Source organism: Pagrus major, chromosome 15 (genome assembly GCF_040436345.1).
Source record: "Pagrus major chromosome 15, Pma_NU_1.0".
Taxonomy (NCBI): domain Eukaryota; kingdom Metazoa; phylum Chordata; class Actinopteri; order Spariformes; family Sparidae; genus Pagrus; species Pagrus major.
This window is the reverse complement of record NC_133229.1, coordinates 3,502,984-3,526,433: the sequence shown is the minus strand read 5'-3', so window position 1 is coordinate 3,526,433 and position 23,450 is coordinate 3,502,984. Positions and strand designations below refer to the sequence as shown.

The 23,450-nt window shown below is 40.3% G+C and overlaps 1 protein-coding gene across 1 annotated transcript in view; it reads left to right on the top strand.

Annotated features, from left to right (window-relative positions):
* Nucleotides 1–18,106, top strand: part of fam98a (family with sequence similarity 98 member A) — a 32,003-nt gene extending 13,897 nt beyond the window's left edge. Inside the window, exons 4-8 of the mRNA XM_073482526.1 lie at nt 2,772–2,953; nt 3,341–3,421; nt 11,405–11,521; nt 13,614–13,781; nt 16,905–18,106. Of these exons, the coding sequence (XP_073338627.1) occupies nt 2,772–2,953; nt 3,341–3,421; nt 11,405–11,521; nt 13,614–13,781; nt 16,905–17,576 (1,220 nt within the window). The 3' untranslated portion in view covers nt 17,577–18,106. The remainder of the gene's footprint in view (nt 1–2,771; nt 2,954–3,340; nt 3,422–11,404; nt 11,522–13,613; nt 13,782–16,904) is intronic.
* Nucleotides 18,107–23,450: the final 5,344 nt, after the last annotated feature.

Below are 23,450 nucleotides of genomic sequence, written 5' to 3'. Positions count from 1 at the left end.
ACCCACCATGCATCCTGGAAAGTGACAAAATTAGGTTTTTTGCTCTAAATGACAAAATAACATAATCACCATCAGTAAATAGAGAACCCTGTCTGACTCACTTGCGGGAAGGGATGCTGTTTTCTGGGGGAAAGTTCACTGAAGTCTCAATCATGAGGGCTGACCGTTGCGGTGATTTTTTTCTATATAAGTTTCCAGAGACAGTAACTACAACAACACAATAGTGAAAGGAGACAGAGACATGGTGAGTTAAAGTTTTTTGCTCTGAATTGCGTCACATAATCACCGCCATTCAAGTGCAGGAGCTGCCTGGCTCTGCTGCCGGGGACAGACGGTTGTTTTTCGGGCAGAAATGTGACGAAGAGTCGGTAGGAGAGACAGGATGACAGAGGCTTTCCCACGTTTGCATACAGTATTTTTTTCCTCATATAAGTTGCCAAAGACACAACCAGTTATTACATTACTGATATTTGGTCCTGCAACGTTGCTTTGTGGGTTGAAGTGTGGGTCATTTCTCTTTTATTTGATGAGTGAAGGATCTGTTTAGCTGTCAGACTGTGAACACCATCAGACCGACACACACTTGTTTCGTGCTGCTGGCTTTTCCATTCACACAGACGCGTCTCGCCTCTGCTGCGGCTCTGATACTACCTCCGGAGGCAGATCAGAGCTAAAGTGAAACTGTCCCCCTCTCCACATCTGAAACTTTCACACAGACAGCAATGCGGAGAATCGGCGCACGATTTACGCACTGAAAGGGCAGTGTGAATGGGGCTAATGTAACCAGTCAAACTGTGTGTTGAGACTGACCTCAAGAGGCTACTTGTATAACTTCACTTGTGTGTAATCTGCACCAAACAAGACACAATTGGTAAGCATCCTGGACTGAACACATTTACATGCTAATATTCACGTACAGTCATAGTGCCACCAAGTGCCAATAGGAAATTACATGTTTCTGTAACTCTATGTGCTCTTCCCAACAGGTTGACCAGATCCACCGTAATTTTGCTTAGAAAAAGGCCATGATGACAGTGTGTAGTGAACATTGTGACTCATTGGAAAAAGCACCTGCAAAAGGAAATCATTATGATAGTAGACGTATCGTATGCACAATCTTACAAAATTCAGCATACATGATCCACGGTCATGGCATAGACTCCTAAAGTTTGGTAATGATGTATTTAAGTTATAAAAACAAATTTCACCTTGCAAACTAAAAGAATTCCCAAAAAATCACACATACATCAAACAGAGCTGAAGTTGTGAAATTGTCACTATATTTTTCAAAATATGAAAATTGACTCCCATCTACAAGGCTAAATTCAAATGTTACCAGAATTGACACAGACCTTGTCAAGATGTCTTGAGTCATAGGGTGCCCTCCCCGAAGTTCACTTTGGACAGTCTGTCTGTCTGTCTGTCTCTGTCTGTTATTATTCAGAGGGGATCAATTCAGAGAAAAATCTGAGCTATATCAGTTTGGTTTCTACCCTGCTTAAATAAAAGAGTGATCATCAATGTATGCAGTTACACCTGTGTTTTACCTGCTACCACAAGTCAAAAGGTTTGGCCTTGGAATATAATAATGAAATAATAATAATAACTTTATTTATAGCGCACCTTTAAAACAGAGTTTACAAAGACAGAGCAAAAGTAGGACACTCAGGGGCCGCGGCCCACACTTTGGGAATCACTGCTATAGACAATACATACATTTTCTCTGTAATTTAACTACCTCAAACAAGTGTGTTTTGTCCTCTTAAGAAACTACACAATTGCATAAATACATGTACAGCACCTTCAACAAACGGCATATTATGTATTGTCCCCTAAAGAAACTACACAATTGGAAAATACCTGGAAGACACCTTTAAACAGAGAGCATAATGTAAGCATCGTGTAACGAACGAGCCGCGAGCAACATCCTCCCCTTACAGGAAAACACGGAAGACCAGAGCAATAGATTACCTGGAAGACCAGAGCAATGCGATTACAGATAACTGAGAATTAAACCGAGGGAAATATAGAAACATGAACTGTTATTTCAAATGTATTTTCTAATAATAAGAAATATAAAGTGAAGTGAAGTAGAATGCATTTTTAACACACTGTTTCTCTTTTACATGCAATGCTGGTTTTTATATCCATTACAGATCCTCTGGTCTTACAGATGCTCGATCAGATTGGGATCTGGGGAATTTGGAGGCCCGGTCAACACCTTGGGCCCTTTATTGTGTTCCTCGAGCTGTTCCTGAGCAGTGTTTGCAGTGTGTCAGGGCTCATTGTCCTGCTGGGGGGCCACTGCCATCGGGTAGTGTTGTTGTGATGAGGGGGTGTACTTGGTCCACAACAGTGTTTGGATGGGTGGTGGTTTCCCAGCAGAACATCACATTGTGATGAGATGATCAATGTTATTCACGTCACCTGTCAGTGGTTATAATGTTGTGGCTGATCGGTGTGCATACATACATACATACATACATACATACATACATACATACATACATGCATACATGCATACATGTCAATGGGCTATGACGGGGTTTTCCTGTAAATTTCAGTTAACACAGCTGAATTATTCTTCCTGAATCCCTTAAATAAATTTGGGTTGCCTTTCTCATTAGTTCGTTATCACAAGACAACCTTTTCAGCCAGATCTTGTTTTCAGTTTCTCTAAATGGTCTTATTTTTTTTTTTTCAGATAACATTGAAACCTAAGCATCCTATAACAGCATTTGGAATTCAACCAAATCTTATTTTTATCTCAGCCTTTCTGGTGTCTGAACTGGAGGCATCGAGGATGATCCTGGTGAATAAGCCTGAGAAGAATGCCCTGGAGTCAGGCAGCCCTGTGTTCCAAGAACTGAAGGGGATCTGCATGGCACTGGGCATGTCCAAGCCTCCAGCAAACATCACCATGTTCCAGTTCTTCAGTGGAATTGAAAAGAAGGTCAGTTGGTCTGTTGATACAGAGAGATGGTGTGCACTCACAAGATAAATTGAATTGAAGAAAATTTGGCTTGGGTAAACATGTATTTCAAGCTGGCCATTCTCGTTCAATTCCTGACAACAGTTGTTGAAACACACCTTATAGAACCACAGTGCATCAGACTGTAATATGTCCCCGACCATTAAATCTGTGGATTAGTTAAACAGGTGTTGACTAAACATACTGTCGTGTTAGCCACAGTCATAGTGTGAGATGAAATCTAGTTTTACACATTTCTGCTTTTGTCAGTGTTGTGTAATGTATTGTATCTTCTGTTTGATCAATGTTTTTAACTGTCCATTCATATACTTATACTACACGTATCTGCATGTTGTCCATTTTTCTTAGCTGAAAGAAGCCATGAGCAGAGTCTCACCAAATCACATTGGAGAACCTTTGATGAAGAAAGTCCTTGGACCTGTGCACTTGGTAAATACTCAGAAACAATCTAGAAATACTATATAATTAGGGAACACTCACTACATAAGTGGGCGGCTATGGCTCAGGAGGTAGAGTGGGTTGTCGACTAATCTGAGGGTCAGTGGTTCGACTGCCAGCTCCAGTGGCATGTGAAAGTGTCCCTGGGCAAAACACTAAATCTGTGTTTTGCCCAGATTGGGTGTGTACAACAATAACTTGACAACCGCCGCTGTATGATTGACATTGGCACTTTGCGGTTTACTCAATTTAGAGCAAGAATGATGTGGGTGCATGACATGATCCATAGGAGACATTAATACAGTGAATATTATCTCCGAGGTCAGGAAAAAGAAAAATAGCCACAATGAGGTCACCAGTGCCTTTCTGAAAAGAAAAAAAGCCACTGGGCCCTGTGCCTTTTCTCTGGGTGGCTGCCTGCTGCACTAAACAATGTGAAGCCAGATAAAAATACCTGAAGTAGGACAGTTGGGGAAATGATTATGATAAGACAACTGTCCTGTATGAACTTCCCTAAGTACTGAATTCATTGTATGACCACAATTCTATTAAATGGGGACACTTTAAACCATAACATGCCATAAAATGTAGTTTAGTATTTTATGTGTATCTCCTCCAAAGGTTCACTATGAAAGGGTACAAGTTTTTTGACATTGTTCTCCAGCTTTCCCTAACATTGTCCCTCTGCAGCAACGGGTCAAGATTCCGCAGCTTACACTGAGGTCGTGATAATCAGACCTCGACCTGCAACTTGCGTCACATCACACCTCAGTATATCCCTAAAATTTGATAATGATTGGTTAAAGTTGCTGTAGCTTATAACAACAAACTGAAGTTGCCCAAAAAACAAAATTTAAATCACATGTGCATCCTTCAGAGCTGAATTTTTTTTAGCACATCCACTGAACTATGAAAAAACTTTGTCGCGCACTGACTTATGGTCAATTCAGAACTGCTCAATTCTCAATTTTTCAAAACCTAGAAAATTGATAACGTCTGTAGCCCCATTCACACTGTCCTTGCAGTGCGGGAATCATGCGGCGATGCTCCGCCTTGCTGTCTGTGTGAAAGTTACAGATGCAGAGAGGGGGGACAGGTTCCCTGCTCTGATCCGCCTCCGGAGGTAGTATCAGAGCTTCAGCAGAGGCGAGCCAGCGTCTGTGTGAATGGAAAAGCTGGCATCATATAAAAGAGAAATGTCCCACACTTCAACCCATAAAGCAACGTTACAGGACCAAACAACAGTAATGTGGTAACTGGTAGTGTCTTTGGCAACTTACAGTCCCCTCCAAAACTATTGGGACAGTGAGGCCAGTTCCTTTATTTTTGCTGTACACTGAAAACATTTTGGTTTGACACCAAAAGATGAATATGAGACAAGAGCTCAGTATGTCAGCATCCATTTCCAGGTATTTACATCTACATCTGTTAAAAATCTTAGAAGATAGCACCTTTTGTTTGAACCCACCCATTTTTCAAATGAGCAAAATTATTGGAACATGTGACTGACAGGTGTTTTTTGCTGCCCAGGTGTGTCCTATTACGTTGATTATTCAAACAATAAATAGCTCTGAATGTCTACTCTCAGTTTCAGCTTTGGGTTTTGCCTTTGCAGACTGCATTTATAGTTAAAAAGGTGTAACCAACATGAAGACCAGAGAGCTGTCTATGGGAGAAAAGCAAGCAATTTTGTAGCTGAGAGAAGATGGAAACTCAATCAGAGCTATTGCACAAACATTGGCCATAGCCAGTACAACCATTTGGAATGTCCTGAAGAAGAAAGACACCACTGGTGTACTCAGCAACAGATGTCAAACTGGTAGACGAAGGAAAACATCAGCAGTTGATGACAAAACATTGTGAGAGCTGTAAAGAAAACCCCTAAAACAACTGTCAGTGACATCACCAACAACCTCCAGAGGGCAGGAGTGAAGGTATTACAATCCACCATCCGCAGAAAACTTCAGGAACAAAAGTACAGAGGCCACACCAGAAGATTCAAGAACCACTTATTAGCAATAAGAATAGGAAGGCCAGATTGAAATTTGCCAAAAAGTACAGAGGCGAGGCTCATAAGTTCTGGGACAAAGTTTTATGGACTGATGAGACAAAGATTACTCTTTACAAAAGAAAGGCTAATGTGTGGAAAAAGAAAGGATCTGCTCATGATCCCAAACACACAAGCTCATCTGTGAAACAAGGTTGAGGTAATATCATGGCTTGGGCTTGCATGGCTTCTTCTGGGATGGGCTATTGATCTTCATTGATGATGTAACACATGATGGCAGCAGCAAAATAAACTCAGAACTCTACAGAAACATTTTGTCTGCCAATTTAAAGAGAGATAGAACCAAACTGATCGGGAGATCCTTCACCATGCAGCAAGACAACGACCCAGGACACACTACCAAAACAACCAAGGAGTTCATCAGGGGAAAGAAGTGGAAGGTTTTCGGCTGGCCAAGTCAATCTCCAGACTTAAACCCTACTGAGCATGCATTTTACCTGCTAAAGACGAAACTGAAGGGAGAAACCCCCTGAAACAAACAACAACTGAAAGAGGCTGCGGTGAAGCCTGGAAAAGCATCACAAAAGAAGAATGCAAAGGTTTGGTGATGTCAGTGGGTTGCAGGCTTGATGCAGTTATTGCAAGCAAATGATTTGCAGCTAAATATTAAGTGTTATTCACTCGAATGTATTTTTAGTTTATCTGTTCCTATACTTTTGCTTACCTAAAAATGTGGTGTTCTTTTGCAAATGATGCTATCTTCTAAGTTTTTTCAGATCTAGACGTTAATACCTGGAAATGGATGCTGACATACTGAGCTCTTGTCTCATATTCATCTTTTGATGTGAAACCCAAATGTTTTCAGTGTACAGCCAAAATAAAGGAACTGGCCTCGCTGTTCCAATAGTTTTGGAGGGGACTGTATATGAGGAAAAAAATACAGCATCCATACGTGGGAAAGCCTCTGTCATCCTGTCTGTCCTACTGACTCTTCGTCACATTTCTGCCTGAAAAACGGCGTCTGTCCCCGGCAGCAGAGCCAGGCGGCTCCCGCAGTTGAGTAGCGGCAATTATCTGACGCGATTCAGAGCAAAACTATAACTCACCATGTCTTTGTCTCCTTCCATTATTGTGTTGTTGTTGTAGTTAGTGTCTCAGGAAACTTGTATTGAAAAAAATCACAGCGACGGTCAGCCCTCCTGACCAAGACTTCAGTGAACTTTCCCCCAGAAAACGGCATCCCTCCCCACAAGTGAGAGTCAGACAGGGTTCTCTATTTACTGATGGTGATTATGTAATTATGTCATTTAGAGCAAAAAATTTTACTTTGTCACTTTCCAGGATGCATGGTGGGTCAGGATCTCAATCACAACACATTATAACGGCATATGATTATAAACAGTCGGCGTGTACATGTTTAGATTAACAGGTGGACACCGGGGGAAACACATTGAAAAAACCACAGATCTCAACGTCATGATGTGTACCGTGACAGTGCTTTTGGATCCACAGCTTGGTTCAGTGTGAACAAACAAAGGCAGTGTAGAGGCGAGCCTTCGTTGCAGCGCTATTGAGCAATCTGTCTGAAGAGGGCTTTAGATTACTATTGTAATGATGAAAATATCAAGAGGAATAGTTATTGGAATCTGGTGCAACTTTTTGTTTCTGTGGTAGCAATGTCCGTTGATCAATGTAAATGGTTTGCCTCATCACAGAGTCTACCATCATAAAGAATGGAATATACTTAAAACATACAAAAGCAATATAACAGTGTAATACACTGAAATACACTACTAATAAATGTAATTTAAGAATCACTTGTGATTAATAAAGTACTCGTAAATAGAGCACCACCTCCGTTGTTTTATCGCTTTGACTAATCTGGAAGAAATTAATTAAATTCGACTGGACAAGGTTAACTTGAATCAATTCTAATCAATTTATTCAATCTCATAACTGAAGCAGTGACTTCTACACAGTTACCATTGGTTCTCCACATTAAACAAACCTGCACAGACAACGACATACGGTTAAATATGTTTATTGACTAAATAATTCAGAGTAAATAAATGAAATGGCAAATTAAACAAATGATAACAGGTAACAAGTCTGTCTTTAGTCTGTAATGACTAAATTATTGAGTTTATGAGTGAAATATGTGCGGATGGTGAAATTACGGGTTGGGTGAAAGCATTTAAATATTACGAGAATAATTTAACGCTAACGGAGCCCTGACCGAATTTCTCTGAAGCTCAAAGGATCTGAATCAATGCCAAAGACACCAACTCATATTTCATATGTGTGAATCCAGCAGGATGAGGGATGGTTAGCCTACTTTATTTGAAGAGCTGTGGGGTCAGCAGGCTGCGGATTTTGTCTCCCGCGGGTGTTTTGTAGCTCAACTGCAGGTTGACAGTCTCAGTCCAATAGCCGGCGGGATGGCACAGTTCGCCCGGTACCCAGCGGGTGACGGTCTCGATCCAATGCCCAGCGGGATGGCACCACTCGTGAGCGCTGGGGGCAGAGCCACCTTGGCTTGGCAAAGAGTCTTTCTTTCATTGGAAACCACTTGCACGGTTCCTAAACAGCCAGTTGCTGTAACGTCGTGATGATGATCTTAATGAAGATGATGGTCTTCTTCTGTCGCTTTGAGTGGTGGTTCTTAGGCTCTGACTGATAAACTAATTTAACTTCTTCGCTAAAATAACTGAAGGATGCTCCTGTGGCCAACGAATAATCCCTAGTTACTTGGTATGAGAGAATTTCAAATTAAAGTTCACTTCCTCTGAGTCAGGTTACAATACTTAACTGTATAAAACAAATTAAAACAGAACTTCGTTCTGGTAGAAACTTAACAAAAGTTGAAGTACTTAAAAGAAATTAATCAATACAACGAAAAATATAAAAGTGAGAACAACTTAAAGGAATAGTTCACTCTAGAACGAAATTCAGTCATTATCGACTCACCCTCATGCTGATGAGAAGTCCGGTGTAGTTTCTTATTCCTCAAAGTGCAGCTGGGGACCCGGGGGGGTACCGTCCTGCAGCAAAAATCCATATAACGGGCTTCAATGGTGCCCGAGAGGAAAAGGTCCATAAAACTACACAAAGACTTTGTAATATTCCTCCATACTGCTCGTCCGCTGCAATCCAAGTGTCCTGAAGTGGCGACATCCAGAGTTTACTCAAAACAACGTCATTTGGTACATTTTTCTAGCCTAAACAGTCACTATACTATATTTGCCTGGAGGCACGCTCCCGCGTGCACTCGAGTCTCCCTCACAGCCGCTTGCACTACGGAAGCCACGCCGGACAAGATCAACAGAACTCGCGATAGATACACACCGGTATTTACATCCTGCTGTGAGTTTCAAAGTTTCAAATCACTAGTGCAGGCAGATCCCTCTTGTGTGTGTGTGTCGCTCGGTCGCTTTTCTTCACAGAAACTAACTAAAACTAAACTAACATTTTAAATGTTTCAAACTCGTGTTTCACCTTTCCCAGAATGTCACCATGGCTTAATATGTGGATTTCTTATTAACACAAATCACATGGCATCACTAAATCATTAACATTCAAAAGAAAATTAAAACTTGGTCAAAACATCTAAACACACTTGATTATATCGTAGAACTAATCACTTATACACATTTCTTTTAGTTCTAGCCTAATACTTATCATGACAGGGAATATTTTAAACATTTAACTTGTAACAAACCAAAAATGTGTTAGACCTTTGAAACTTTGTCCAAATCATACCAGGGCTCACCATTAGAGGGTACTGTGGTTCCACGGAACACAGGACATTTTCACACATTAAATTTATCTGTCAGTTTTCATCACAGAGAAATGTGGGTAGAATTAGTTGTATGAACTTTTCTTCCTGGTTAATAATATGTTAAAATCCAGAAGATTAGGTTCTGGCTTAACAGTTATTTTAACTTCGTTAAAATCTGGAAGAGTGTAGAAGCCTTTACGACATAGGAATTTAAAGATAAGGGAGGCAAGAGTGTAATTTTCTGAGCTGTCAGCCAAAAATTTGGTAAAAAGAAGGGGAGTGGGACTGGAAGTGTGTGTGTGTGTGTGTGTGTGTGTGTGTGTGTGTGTGTGTGTGTGTGTGTGAATTAGATAGGAGAGAACAAAATGTTAGCAGTTTTTAGTCTCATTTACAAATGCAAAGACATTCAATTATAACATATCATTGTAAAAGGGAAGTCCTCTGGTCCTCTGATGTTTGGAGAGTGTGGATTCAATTGTGATCAACTGAATCTCGCTTGACCCTTAAAGGAAAGGTGTGACTGTCTCTGGGGGAGGAAAAACGGTGTTAAATTCAGTTTTACAATCGCCAAAGGGGGCCTCTGAAGACGGGTGCAGATACCAGGGAGGGTATCTGGGAAGCGTCTATTTGACGGCTTTGTTACAAAAGAAAATAAAGTTCTTGGAGGTAGATGGAGGCAGGGGATACAGAATGCAGAGAACAAGGCCTCAATCAATAGAAGAGACGAGAGGCATCTGTCCCTACAACAGTAAAAATAATCACTGACATACAAATGTTTCCTTCTACACCTGCAAAGCCAAGCACACATACCATTTTAGTTAAAGTATGTGAATTAAAATGGAGCATTTGTAAATATGCTAATGTCTGTTAGCACATTAATGGGAATTCCGATTACATGTTAGCATTGAGCTAAGAGGCTCAGAGCTAGTAATATAGCGTTATGTAAAATCAAATCAGGAATTGTAAAATAATCATGATACTTAAGTGAATTGATTTTTATGCCACCATTACAAAGATCTCAAAAGCTCTGAAAATTTCAAAATTTTGCAGAACAAGCAGCAAGTTAAGGTGAATTCAGGGGATTTTGTAGGATGGGTCCAGTCATAAAGGATAATATGGGCATGGACATTTCTATGGGAAGTTTTTCAAAAAGCTGTACTCCTATAACCATAACTTTTTTTTTCAGATCACATAGGTAAGCTAGAAGCAATGAATGAATAAATTAATAAACCAATAAATAAAAAAATGTTTTGAATAAAACAGAATGAATAATAATAAAGGATGGAACAAGCAGCAGATTCAGGTGAATGCAGGTTTTGTTTTTTTAGATAGAAGCATGATGTCAAGTACACTATGGGCATTTCTATGGGTACACATAGGGTGAACACAGTGGGTGCTTATGTACTGTGTGGCGGCTGCGTTACCGAGGGGCTACCGCTCACTGGCATGTTTGTGTTCACACAGGCAGCGGCTCCTTCCTGCCCTATCTGTTTACATTGAGTTTGCCTTTGATAATTATAAATTATGTTTTAACAACAGTGATTTTCCTTTACCTCGCTGAAAGATGGAGAAAGCAGGAGGGAGAAAGAGAGTGAGCGAGGGAGAGAAAGAAAAAGGGAGTGCACAGGGAAAAAACTGCCCTTCCCCTGTTGTGTCTTCTTTGCATATCTGTGACATATAAAAATACAGACATTTAAACTCTAGTGAAACACTGGCATGATGTCGAAATGACTGTATACAGGTCGTTTTCAGGTCGATTTTTGCTGAGTGTGTGTATTGTGGTAAAAATAGGTGAGACTCCGAATCTCTAGACGAAGCAACGCTTCAGCCTTGCTTGACACGTGTGTGAGAAGCGTGACTCCTGCATCCAGTGGCGCCACTCTAACATGGATGCTGAAATAAAAAGCGAGAGGCCACGCAGCAGCGCTGCACACGCATCCATTGTGTCCATCCTGTAAGACTGAAGGCTTCAGCTCAGATCTCAACAATCTGCTCTCGACCTCTGATTTGTGTCATGAGACAATGTATGTGTAACCTTAGGGTTACATCTTCTCTGAACCTAGAGATACCCAGAGTCTGCAAACATACATATGCAAAGTGTGAAGGACAGTATCAAGACAAAAAAATGAATGCTCTAATTCTTCTTTTTTTTTCTCTTCCATGATTTATCATCTCCTTTTTTTCCCAGGAAAAAATTGAGGCTATAAACCAAGCACTTACAAATGAGTATGAAGTGAGAAGAAAGATGTTGTTGAAACGTCTCGATGTGACAGTGCAGTCTTTCGGTTGGTCTGAAAGAGCAAAGGTATGTGAAAACTTGGAGTCTTCAAAAATGTGAAAGGGGCTCAATGCACTGATGTGAATAACACCTTTTAGTCAAGATTTGAATCTGGTCTTCTCTTTGTTTGACAGCAGAGAGAAAGTTGGGTTAGGTATGTTCAGGTGTGGGGGAGCCATACCCCATCAGGGAAGCTCCTGGATTCAATGTCGTCTCTAAATTTGTCATGTTGCATGTTATTTCTGTTTAAAAATGCTTATTTGAATTTTTACACAGTTCAACACAATAAAGGGCAGAGCCTCAGTATTGTGGAGCAGACAAGTGCACCCTCTAATGCATCATTGATAAAAATAGACACAAAATGGTGGTTGATACATGTTAACAGAGCCTCCTGTCACTGCCTGCTCTGGAACTTAAATTGGACTTTTGATGAAGGCTGAAACTAATGATTATTGTCATTATGCATGGATCCTTAATTAAATGTTTGTTCTTTAAACAAAACTGTAAAACTGTGTGCTAATAACAGTTTTCTACAGCTTAAGGCAACATCCTCAAATAGCTTGTTCTGTCTGACCAACATTCCAAAATCTAAAAATTCTCAGTTTACTATTATGTAAGAAATGAAGAATGAGAAAATCCTCACATTAGAGACTGGAGCTGTCAAAAATGATGGCATGAATGCTTGACAAACAACTTCAAAGATTAACAGATTACAAAATAGGAGGGGACCATTTTCTGTCAGTCAACTGAACTTGATCACATTCTGACCTGAGTGCAGTCACACCAAGACCTCTGACTCTGATATAATGCTCCTCTCAGGCCTGTTGGTATCTAATAACAGTTGGTCTTTTTAAATGCATATGTCAATCATGAGCAGTGTGGCAATAGCATGCCATTAAAGTATTGTGTGTGGGCCTTAATTTTCTGCAATAGGAATTAGAGGTCGACCTTTTACAAACTATTGTTATCGGCTGAACTTGGCTAGTTGCAGATGGCTGCGCAGCCTCAACCAACCACACAGGGGAGTACATCACCATTTTGCATGTAGGATACGCTGAGGCAGTCATCATCATTTGAGGGCCACTTCTGCTGAAAATATCTAAATCCTCTTAATCTCCTTCTCCCTCTTAAACTAAAGTAAACAAATTGACACAGACAGGTAACTGCTGTACGTTAACGTTAGATATACAGTAGCCATACATGCATGACAGACTTTAAATAATGTCACATTTTTCAATGTAGACTAAGAGACTAACGTTATATCAGAGGTACTTTTTTTCATAGTGATTCTCCACTCCACGAAATACCTTCCACACATGAAAGGCCTGGGTGCAGTTGGGTGTTCCAACTGGACAATGATCCCAAACACATCAGAAGTGGTAAAGGAATGGCTGAATCAGGCTAGAATTGAGGTTTCAAGTCCTGACTTGAACCCCATCGAGAGCATGTAGTGATAGTTGGTGTTTTCTTCCTGATCGTGGCAGTGACACAACTGTGCCATGCACTTTATACGTACAAACAGTTGGTTGTACAGTTGATCTTGGGACCTGTAAGTACTTTATAATGGCTCAAAGTGACTTTCCTGACTTGTTCAAATGAATGATGTGCTCTTTCAGATCAATGCTGAGCACCTTAGACTTTCCCATTGTAGTGTTTGTGGCTGAGTCTAATGGCTGTATTAAATAAGCCCTATTAAAATGGGCTCGAAAAGTCACCAGCTGTTATCAATCAGAATCACTCAGAAGAAGTTAAGAGGCCATGCTACAGAGAACATTTGATTCACACAACTTTCTATAATCACCAACATTGATTGTTCAAGTTACTGTATGTATATTTTTGATCCAGCAGATTTGGTCACATTTTCAGAAGACCTGTAATAAATTCATTACTGAACCAAACTTCATGAATGTTTTTGTGACAAAGTAGTATGTGTTCCTCTCATTCCATCACAGAAAAATGAGTGCTGTAAAAATCATTGCAACTGAAGTCTGTCATGATGTACGTTTTCTTTACAAGTGTGTGTAAACTTTTGACCATGACTGTATATACAATGAATGACTGCTAAACTTAATGGCTTTCTGAAAATGAATACGACTTCCTTTTGTTTATCTTAATACAGACTCATGTTGAAAAGTTGGCCAAAATTTACCAGCCACTACGTTCTGCCCTCATCACCAAAAGTAAAATCTCTGTTGCCCACCTTCTTGCTGCTCGACAAGACTTCTCCAAGATCCTACGTACAAGCAGTGGCAAGATAAGGGAGAAGACTGCTTGTGCCATTAATAAGGTGGGTTCAACACAGTGTAATCACAACATTTATTCTGTTTCATTTTTATCTATTCACTTTTTGTATCCTACTTCTCTGTTTATAAGGGATGTGCCAAAGTTCATGGTGTGCTAAAACTTGCAGGCTGAAGTGAATTTTTCGAAATATGCATTTCCATTACTTACTATTTGTAAGTGCAGTGACACACAAACTTGGACACAGAGCCATGTGTGATCATAGATCATAGAATGTCTGGAGCTATTGAATATTTTTCCTTTTGTCTAAAAATCCCATGAAAACACAGAAATGAGCAAAAAAGTGTTAGTCTTTCTAGCAACACTTGAAAATAACACACAAAGTGGTGAGCCTCGTCCCATCCTGGCTTGTGGTCAACTGAGCCTTTGGAGAATATACCTTTCATACGCAATCATGATACTATCAGCTGTTACCAATGAACCTGCTTACCTGTGTGTAGTGGAGTGTGTGTGCAGTGTTTCAAACAGGTGTTTTCTGGAGAATTCCACAACTTTCCCAGTCTTTTTATTGCTCTTGTCCCAACTTGTTTTATAAGTGTTGCTGACATCAAATTCAGAATAAGCATATATTTACAAAAATCAATTAAGTTGATGAGGGGAAAACATTGAACATACTGTCTTTGTACCGTTTTTAATTGAATATATGTCAAAAGTTATTAGCAGATTATCATGTTCTGTTTAATGTTTTACTCAGCGTTGCAACCTTTTTGGAATCAGAGTTGTACTAAAATAGCTTATCATTGTAGTTTTTTGCATATATTACTCATACTAAAGGAAATAGTGCGCTTGTTTGGTATTAAAATCCTTGACCTAGTAATACACACGCAAATTCAAAATATTTTATTAGTAGGGCTGTAAAGCAATTTAAAAAAAGAAACTAGTTAAAGTGGCAATCTCGAAGATTTCCAGAAGTGGCAATTGCAGGTGTATTTTTGGACCTCACTGCTTCCCAGAGATCCAGTGTCGCCTTGTGTGATGTCAGTCAGTTGTCAACTGGCAGCTTTGCCACGCCTCCATAACAACAACACATGAAAGCAAAAAGGGAACGATGTCTTCTGAGACAGTAATCGTAACACTTACTATTTAGTGAATAAAAAATGGTCGCTATAAAAGTAACATTATGTACGTGCTAGGGTTGGGTGATGTCTGCCGAATTGGCATATGACGATATCAACAGTGAAACATTGTGATGGATTATGACATCGTTGTTTACGAGTTTGAGGCAGCGTGTCCCCTCAGTGTTGTCCTCAGGCAGCAGTTGCGTATTAGCTCACCGCTGTTTCCCACCATTGCTCTGACATGAATTTTCAACTGTCTCACCCTGCAGAGGAAACTTTCTCCTGTTACCACAGACATACATCCCTGCGCCAGCTTTAAAATTGGCCTCGTCTCTGCACCACATGTCCGTAACTTAGCTTTGTTCAGCCTCATATGCATAAAACAACGTTGGCCGACTTAGCCAAGGAAGCTAAGCTAAGAAAACTGTGTGTAACGAGAGAAACAGCGGCCCGCGGGAAAAAAGAAACACCGCTGCCACAAATTTAACTGAGTGTCCTGGGTTCTCCGAACTGAGCTGATTTAATAAGAAAATAACAAACGGGACATGGAGACTTAAAGTGCACTGAGCAGAAACATACTTCTTTCCACATATCACAAATGACAACAACTTTTGCCCTACGGCAACTCTGAGGGGACACGCTTCTTGATTGTGCTCTCTGGTGGGGAGCCTTTTAAATCACAATGTTACGATGGTCAGGGATTAGTAGTCCGTGGCTGTGAGCCATCGGCCCAACCCTAGTACGTACGTATTTACTGTCTAACATTAGGCTAACTTATTCTGGTCATCATGAAGCGAACAACCTGCTCTCTCTGACCAACCAACCACTGCTGGGTGAATGCGTCACTAACTGTTCGCCGCTTGTGATATTTTCCGGGAAGGTCGCCACCGACACCCAGAGTACATCTTTGGTATAACAGCAAATGCAAGGGCTTTGATCAGCGGGCTATAGGCTCAATCATCATTGTGTTACCTCATTAGGCGATAGCTAGTGACTTAACAGATATTTATTTACATGAAAATTTCCGAGATTATTATTTTGATTACAAGCTATTTACCGCAAGCATTTAAAAATATTACAATGTAAATGTTTTTGAAGTACCACTCCAGTGTGTTTTTGTATTTTTATGATCTATCCTGACAATGTTTGATCATTTTTGTCCAATCACTTAATTTTGTGCTTAAACATAAAACAAATTAAGCTGTTGTTTCCCCTTTAAACACACGACTCCTTTGGCTCACAGCTGTGTCTCTGGGTTAGACAGAGCAGACAGGCAGAGTGTCTGCAGGGAGGGCTGTGGCTACATTCAAACCCAGCTTGAACAACTTGGTTCAAGCAAGCCAGTGATGCCACTGAGCTGCTCGTGGAGGGGCAGCCTGCCCTTCAGACATCCAGCCTGTCCACTCTCTCTCGCCCAGAGACTCTCCGGCAGTGAAGAGAGGCTCTGGAGGAGAAGCCAGAAGATATGGTGCTTCCAAGCAGACCAATCACAGTTGCTGTGATCCGCGTCGCTGCCTTCGTGCAGTTACATTTCAGGCTACGGTGTAGGGCAAACACCTACGCAGAGGCTACGTCGTGGGTATGATGTCAATTCAAAAATTAAAAACAACATCCCATTCTTGGTTTGAAAGAATGTTAACAGTTATAACTCTGGCTGGAGTGGGGCTTCAGTCATCTTCCTCCATCATGTTTACAAATCTGCTGGTCGAGGGGCGTCATGGAGCGTGATTAATCCACAATATTTTTGTAGTGTTATTTGTAAGTGTTATTTTTTTCTATAATTAATCGAAATGAACGTGTTATAGTGAAAGCCCTAATTATTCACTAAAATATAACGTGATTTAATCAAATAAATATTGAGTTTTAGAAAAAAGTACAGAAGGTTCAAAATGCACTTTCAAAGTACTTAAAGACTGCAAGAACTGAGCAGTCCTTCAAAAACCAAAAAAAACAAAACACTGCATTCAGTAAATTTGACAGTAACTTTGTCTCATTCAAACAAGCAGGCTTCCTTTTGCAGCATCTTGTTTTAACATGTGTCCTTTCCTAAGGTTCTAATGGGCCGAGTGCCAGACAGGGGAGGTCGACCCTGTGAGATTGAGCCTCCTCCTCCAGAGATGCCCTCCTGGCAGAAGCGTCAGGATGCTCCCCAAGGCGGAGGACACTACGGTGGAAGTGGGCATGGAGGCAGCAGGGGGGGCTACGATCACTACTCCCAAGGTGGACGTGGAGGGTATGAGAGAGGAGGTGGATCTGGAGGAGGACGCGGCGACAGGGGAGGCAGAGGAGGAGGTGCCAGAGGAGGCAAGCAGCAGGGAGGCTGGGGAGAGGGTGGTGGAGGAGGAAGAGGGGGTTACAATCAGAGCCACTTTCCAGATGCAGGAGGTCATCAGGGGGGAGGAGGGAGAGGTGGGTATGGAGGAGCTGGGAACAATGAAGGTGCTTTCCAGGAACCTGGCTTCTATGGAGGAGGAGGAGGAGGAGGAGGTTACCATGATAGTTACCACCAAGACGGAAGCTGGCATCAGGAAAGGGGGGGGGGCCGAGGGGGTCGGGGTGGCAGGGGAAGAGGAGGTCGAGGAGGAGGAGGACAAGGAGGAGGCTGGGGAGGGAGAGGGGGGCATAATTTTAACCAAGGAGGACAGTTTGAACAGTTCTTCCAACATGGCGGGCAACACTACAGCCAAGCTGGCTTTAATCAAGGCAGACACTACACTAGTTGAAGACAGATTGTGGGGCATCACAGCAGAGTCCACTCAGATATCGATTGCTTATCCTGTGTGAACAGAGTGTACAGTACATACAAACATACAGATACTATATATACTCATTACAGGCTGTTTGGGAATTATTGCTTTACCACAGAGGACAGGCCTCGGGTAGTCCTTTGCTTTCTCATACTAGTGTGTTAATGTTTTCTCTGCCTCCTCAATGCGAGTAATCAAGCCAACAGTTCTGTTATGAATGGTTATTCGATTAGTTGGACTCTGCTGTTTTGACCACATTTTGACACTTAATTTTTTTGTTGATTGATGAAATCTTTAATAGTTTCATTGAATTTGACCATTACTTGAAAACGGCTTCATCTTTCCAGTCTACATTTTGTTTCAGTAGATTTGACTGGAATCTCCTTTGTTACTTATTTAAAAGGTGTCATCTTGTACGGCTCATGGAAGACTGTGTGCATACAAATATGAATGCTGGAAAGTTTGCATGAATGTTTGAAAGAGCAATAAAAAATGAAATGACATTATCACCTTTTCATTCATTGCAGAAATTGGATTTTGGGTAGAGCTCATTTAAATTTGGATTGTACAGAGGACACAAGCACACAAAAAATAACACAACTGATAATGATTAACAAATAGTGTATAGAGGAGGGAATAGGGGGAGGAATGTGTAGGGGGGGGCATCATCCCATCTTACAAATATTTAAAGGCACAGGATCAAACTCAGGCTACACGCTTCCTGGAGTATTGCTGTAGTTAGATGTGAGCACTGAGCATTTGGTCAAATTCATACAGCGTCACTTTTTACACATTTCAGAGTGATTAATTGTACCAGTATACTTTGATGTCAAAATACATACCTGCTTTGCCAAATATGTACCAGTTGGCAGGTCTGATTTACATTTCATCACACATCACCACCCTGTTTAAAAAAACACAGAAGAGGCTCTACTTCCTACGGAAACTTAGGAAGGCTAAATTCTGTACCAAGATTCTGGTCAACTTTCACAGAGGAATAATAGAAAGCATCCTGACTGGAAACATCACAAACTGGCATGGTTCATCACGGCCCAGGACAGGAAGGCTCTGCAGCGGGTGAATAAAACCACCCACAACATCACTGGTACCATCCACAGAGCATCAGTGACATCAGTGAAGTGAGATGTCTGCACAGAGCCCAAAGATACTAAAAGACAACAACCACCCAGCCACAGTCTGTTCACCCTGCTGCCGTCTAGAAAAAGATTCAGAAGTATCTGCTGCCATACAACCAGACTACAGAGCAGCTTCACTCCTCAGGCTGTGAGACTCCTGAGCTTATCCTCAACACTCCATTTTATAAAACAGATGAAACAGGACTCAAAGAACTCAATCATTATTTCATTTTTTAAAAACCCTTGTTTAAAAAATGTACCTTGTACCTTGTAAATAAATTAGAGCATGACTGATATATCAGTTGGCCAATATTGGCCTATCACAGATATATCGGTATTGATGTATATGTTGTCAGATATTCACTTTCTTTTTAGAGATTACAATGCAAAAAAAATGCTCAGGCCAATTTATGTAAGGGATAATGCCAGGTGAGGTGTACATTATCAGGAATTAATGGAAAACATGGAGGCCACCCCATCCAACAACGGAGGATGGTTGCCTCTGTGAAGATTCCTGATTATGAAAACCTTGAAGGGCATTATCATGCTCATACCATGGTCACCTGCCGGAGAAAAAAAACATAAATTAGAGATTAATGTATATTTTTAAGTGTTTTGCAATCAAAATATAACATTTTTCACAAGCAGTAACTCTGTTTCCCTGGTCACCTGATAATTTGACTAATAGCTGAAACGGTCATTACAATCCCATCAGGTTCTTATGTGATGGAAACGTTTCACTGCTCCAGCAAATAGGACGGACCTTAGATATGATTTAGCAACTAGAAATAAACTAGTCCACTCAGCTCATTGAACCCTTTAGCACAGCTTTTAGCCAGAAAGCACAACAAATATAATTTCACTGCATGTTAAAAAACAAGACCAGCTAGCTGTCACTGAGCCCAAATCAAATAAAAAAATCCATGAACAACTAGTAGTGAGTTGAATAGCGAATGGGATGTGAGACGGTTGCTTGATACAGTCAGCTCAGAGGGACAGTGTAGCAGGCTGTAGTGGGGAGCAAACACATGTGCACAATAACAGGTATGTGGGCCAAATGAACATGTCTGGTGTGGGCCAGATCTGGGGCACAACAATTCTGCTATCTGGGAGTGGAGCCACACAGCCCCTGCAGACCAGACCGGGAAACCCCAGCTAGTCACTGAATGGCACATGTTGGAACTTCATTTTATTTTCCATTTCTCTTTGTGGGATGATGGATGTTCAACAATGTGTTGCCGTGCCTTAATGTCTACCTGGTGGGTGAATTAAATAAAATCTGTTTATCACATGTTTTATTTGAACTGAAATCAATAATCTCTGCCAAATCTTGGGCTGCTGTTTCAATTGTGATAAAGTGACTTTAATTTTATAATGTTTAAATTATAAGAATGTAATTTGACAATGTCCCTATGTATGTAACCTTATTTTCCTAAATGCTTTATTTTGTTTCTTTGGACTGTTTGTTGCAGCCCACTGATAACACTACCCATTCTGCCATCAGTAGAGGATGTTAACATGAGATGCCTCGACCTGAGTTATTTCCTCTCACCATAAATGCTTTGGGTTAACACCATACTCTCAACCAGAGTAATATCTGAAGAGTTACTCTGCGAGCCACATTAATATCCACGAGGTAACCTTCCCTCCCTAAAAGGTGTTAATGTTTATAGCACTAGTCATTCAGTAGATCTAGCCTGCAGTAGGCTATATAGCCATGTTTTGCTGATGTGCTTGTGTCTTTGTATTTCTAGAAAGAAAGAAAATGTAAAGGAATTGTTTTAAACTTGTGCACCCCTAGAAGTCTCGCTTGTGTCCAAGTGTGTAACAGGAAGCTCTTAGTGACCGTAAACATAAAGTTGAAAACTTGTACCCCTTAAGTAAGTCTTCATAAATGCCTTACAGTGCTGAAAAAGCTTTTTGTCACCAAAATGAACCATTTCAAAATATTTTTGTGGGCCTTGTAAATTTGAAACAATCACACATGTATTAAACATTTCATGACTCATTCCAAATTTAACATTCACCCAGCAGTGGTTGGTCAGCCAGAGAGAGTAGGTGTTTTGCACATGACATAACAGTTTTGTTTGTCCTGGTCTCTTAGTGTTTGGAGTAAACGGTTAACGTCACTGTTAACAGTCATCATGGCCGAACAAACAAAGAAAAGACCGATAACAGCGGATGATGAAACTTTTTTAAAAATCTGCAAATCGCTGTCATGCGGTGTTGTTATGGAAGTGTGCCAAAGCTGCCAACTGACTGACGTCATACAGGTGACACTGGATCTCTGGGAAGCAGTGAGGTCCAAAAATACACCTGCAACCCGCTTCTGGAAATCTTTGAGATTGCCACTTTAAGAGTTTCATTTAAAATGAAAAACAAAAAGGTGATTTATCAATTTCTCATTTTAAAGTGTTACTGATGGTATACATGTTTTCACAAAGGTTCACAAAGAACCCAGCTTTAAGGGATGATTGTTTACAACTTTACAATAAGCGTCACAAACAGCATTCATTGTGGTTAGGTAATGTTGGGACAGTTGCTGTTGATCTGATGACATACATGTTAACGGACATCTTTATCAGCTAATATTATTAAGTACCTTTATTAATATGTAGACCCATAAAAGTGTTAATATAATCTTAAACTAATAATGTATAGTTAACACGAACACCATTAATGAATGATTAACAGACACATGAGTTAGCTGTTACTGAACTGCTAGTTAATGTTTATTACTGCATTTACCAATGCAATTAATTAATCAACATGTGTATTTTTATAAACTGTTAATAGAGACTTGATGAACTATTATATAATGTATGAATTAACACCTAAATTAAAATGGACACCATTAGTAAATGATTACTTGACACATGAGTTAACTATTAATTGACTGTTAGTTAATGGTTATTACCACAATAGCTAATGTTAATTAATATACCCTTATTGGAAAGTGTTACCCTTCTTTTGAATCAAACATAGGGTGTACTCACCATTTTATGAGTTATCCATTACTTGTTATGGACATTTCAGCCAGTGGAAACTTCTACTGTTATATGTTACCCACTTTATAATGTACAAAAGCCTGAGTGTAAGCTACTTCTTGCTTCTTGTGTGTTACAATACTGTGGTGTTGAAAGGATGCTGCACTGAACAGTGAACAGACAGTTTCACTGGAGCTACTTGAGTATTCAGGCAGACCACGGTATAAAAGTATTTTCAGGGTCATTGCCAAAAATCTTTGTACACCGGCCGATATATCAATATCAGAATTTTTTACTCTCAAATATTGGTATTGGTAACTGCCCCAAAAATCTAGTATTGATTGGGCTCTACAGCCAACAACAAGCGTACAACGTATAGGGTGATTAAAAACACAACAGTCATGTCTGGCTGATCTTGTTCCACCAACAAGCTTTTCTGTGTCTAAACTTTATTATTACTTAGCAAGAAATGCTGCATTGTCTCATCGAGTCGAATTGGTTTGAACTTCCAGATTTTACAATCTTATAAAACACATTCTCTTGCAAGTTTCTATACAACTCATCATGATTCCTGCCAAAATTCCCCTCAAAAACATACCCTTCCAGAGATATTGCTTCCAGTGCACATAAAACACCCTCTGGGGGGCGGATCAGCCCGCATTAACATGTGTTCTCTTAAACTAACAAATTCAAAACTACATAAAAACATTCAAGGCAGATGAAGACTTTTGTGATGTATTTGATCCAATTACAGTGCATGTTCATATGGAGATTTTGTATCCTTAACTTTTTCTTATCGCAGTGCACAAAGTAATCATAAAACAAGACTCATTGTTAATCTGTTTTCCCTCTCTTTTCAAGAATGCTTCACCAGATAGCTGAAGATATACAACACTGTAACAACTGTGTAAGGAAGCAGCTTGAAAAATCACAATTATGGACAATTTTGTTACAAATTGTGTTTTTGGATGAATTAAATTCCAATATTAAAGATTGTATATATGACGTGATAGTCTGTCAGCTCATGGGACTCTACGAGTTGAAAAACATATCCCTGTTTGTAGTTTCAAAACAGCACCTTAGTTTGTCCTAAGACTTGAGTTGTTTTAATGATCAGGTGTTCTTTCTTCACTTGCTGTCTGTTCTTCAGCAATAAGCGGAAGACATTATGGTCTGATCTGCCAATTGGAGAACTGCATACTGCCTTGTATGTGTCCTCAATATTGCCATAACAAAAGATCCAGAATTTGTGATGAGTGAGTTGGGCAGTCGTCATATTGCTGCAGAGAAGACAAGTGTGTTGAACTCCCCCAGAATGAACACTGGCTAATCAGCTGATCACGTCAATGCACTGTTAAAACAGTCTGGTATGCATTCAGCAGCTTCCTTATTATTGGGTCCCAGTACATACACCAGTATAATAGTGAGCAGTCCAAATCGACGGGGTAAATAAAAAGGTCAGAATGATACAGCAAGTATCACATAAGTCTCTTGTACGTGCTTGTTCAAAAATAGTGAAATGTGTTACTCACTTTTTGTCAGCGAGAATACAGAGGCCAATCCAGATGGATTTCTGTGATTTAATCTTGTCTCTGTCTGCTCTGATTATAGTATATCCATCAATATCCACGTTGCAGTCCTGTTTAAACCACGTGTCAGTGTTACAGATAAGAATACTGCGTTGAAAGTCCTCATCATATTTACTGAGATTTGTAGTCAAAACTATT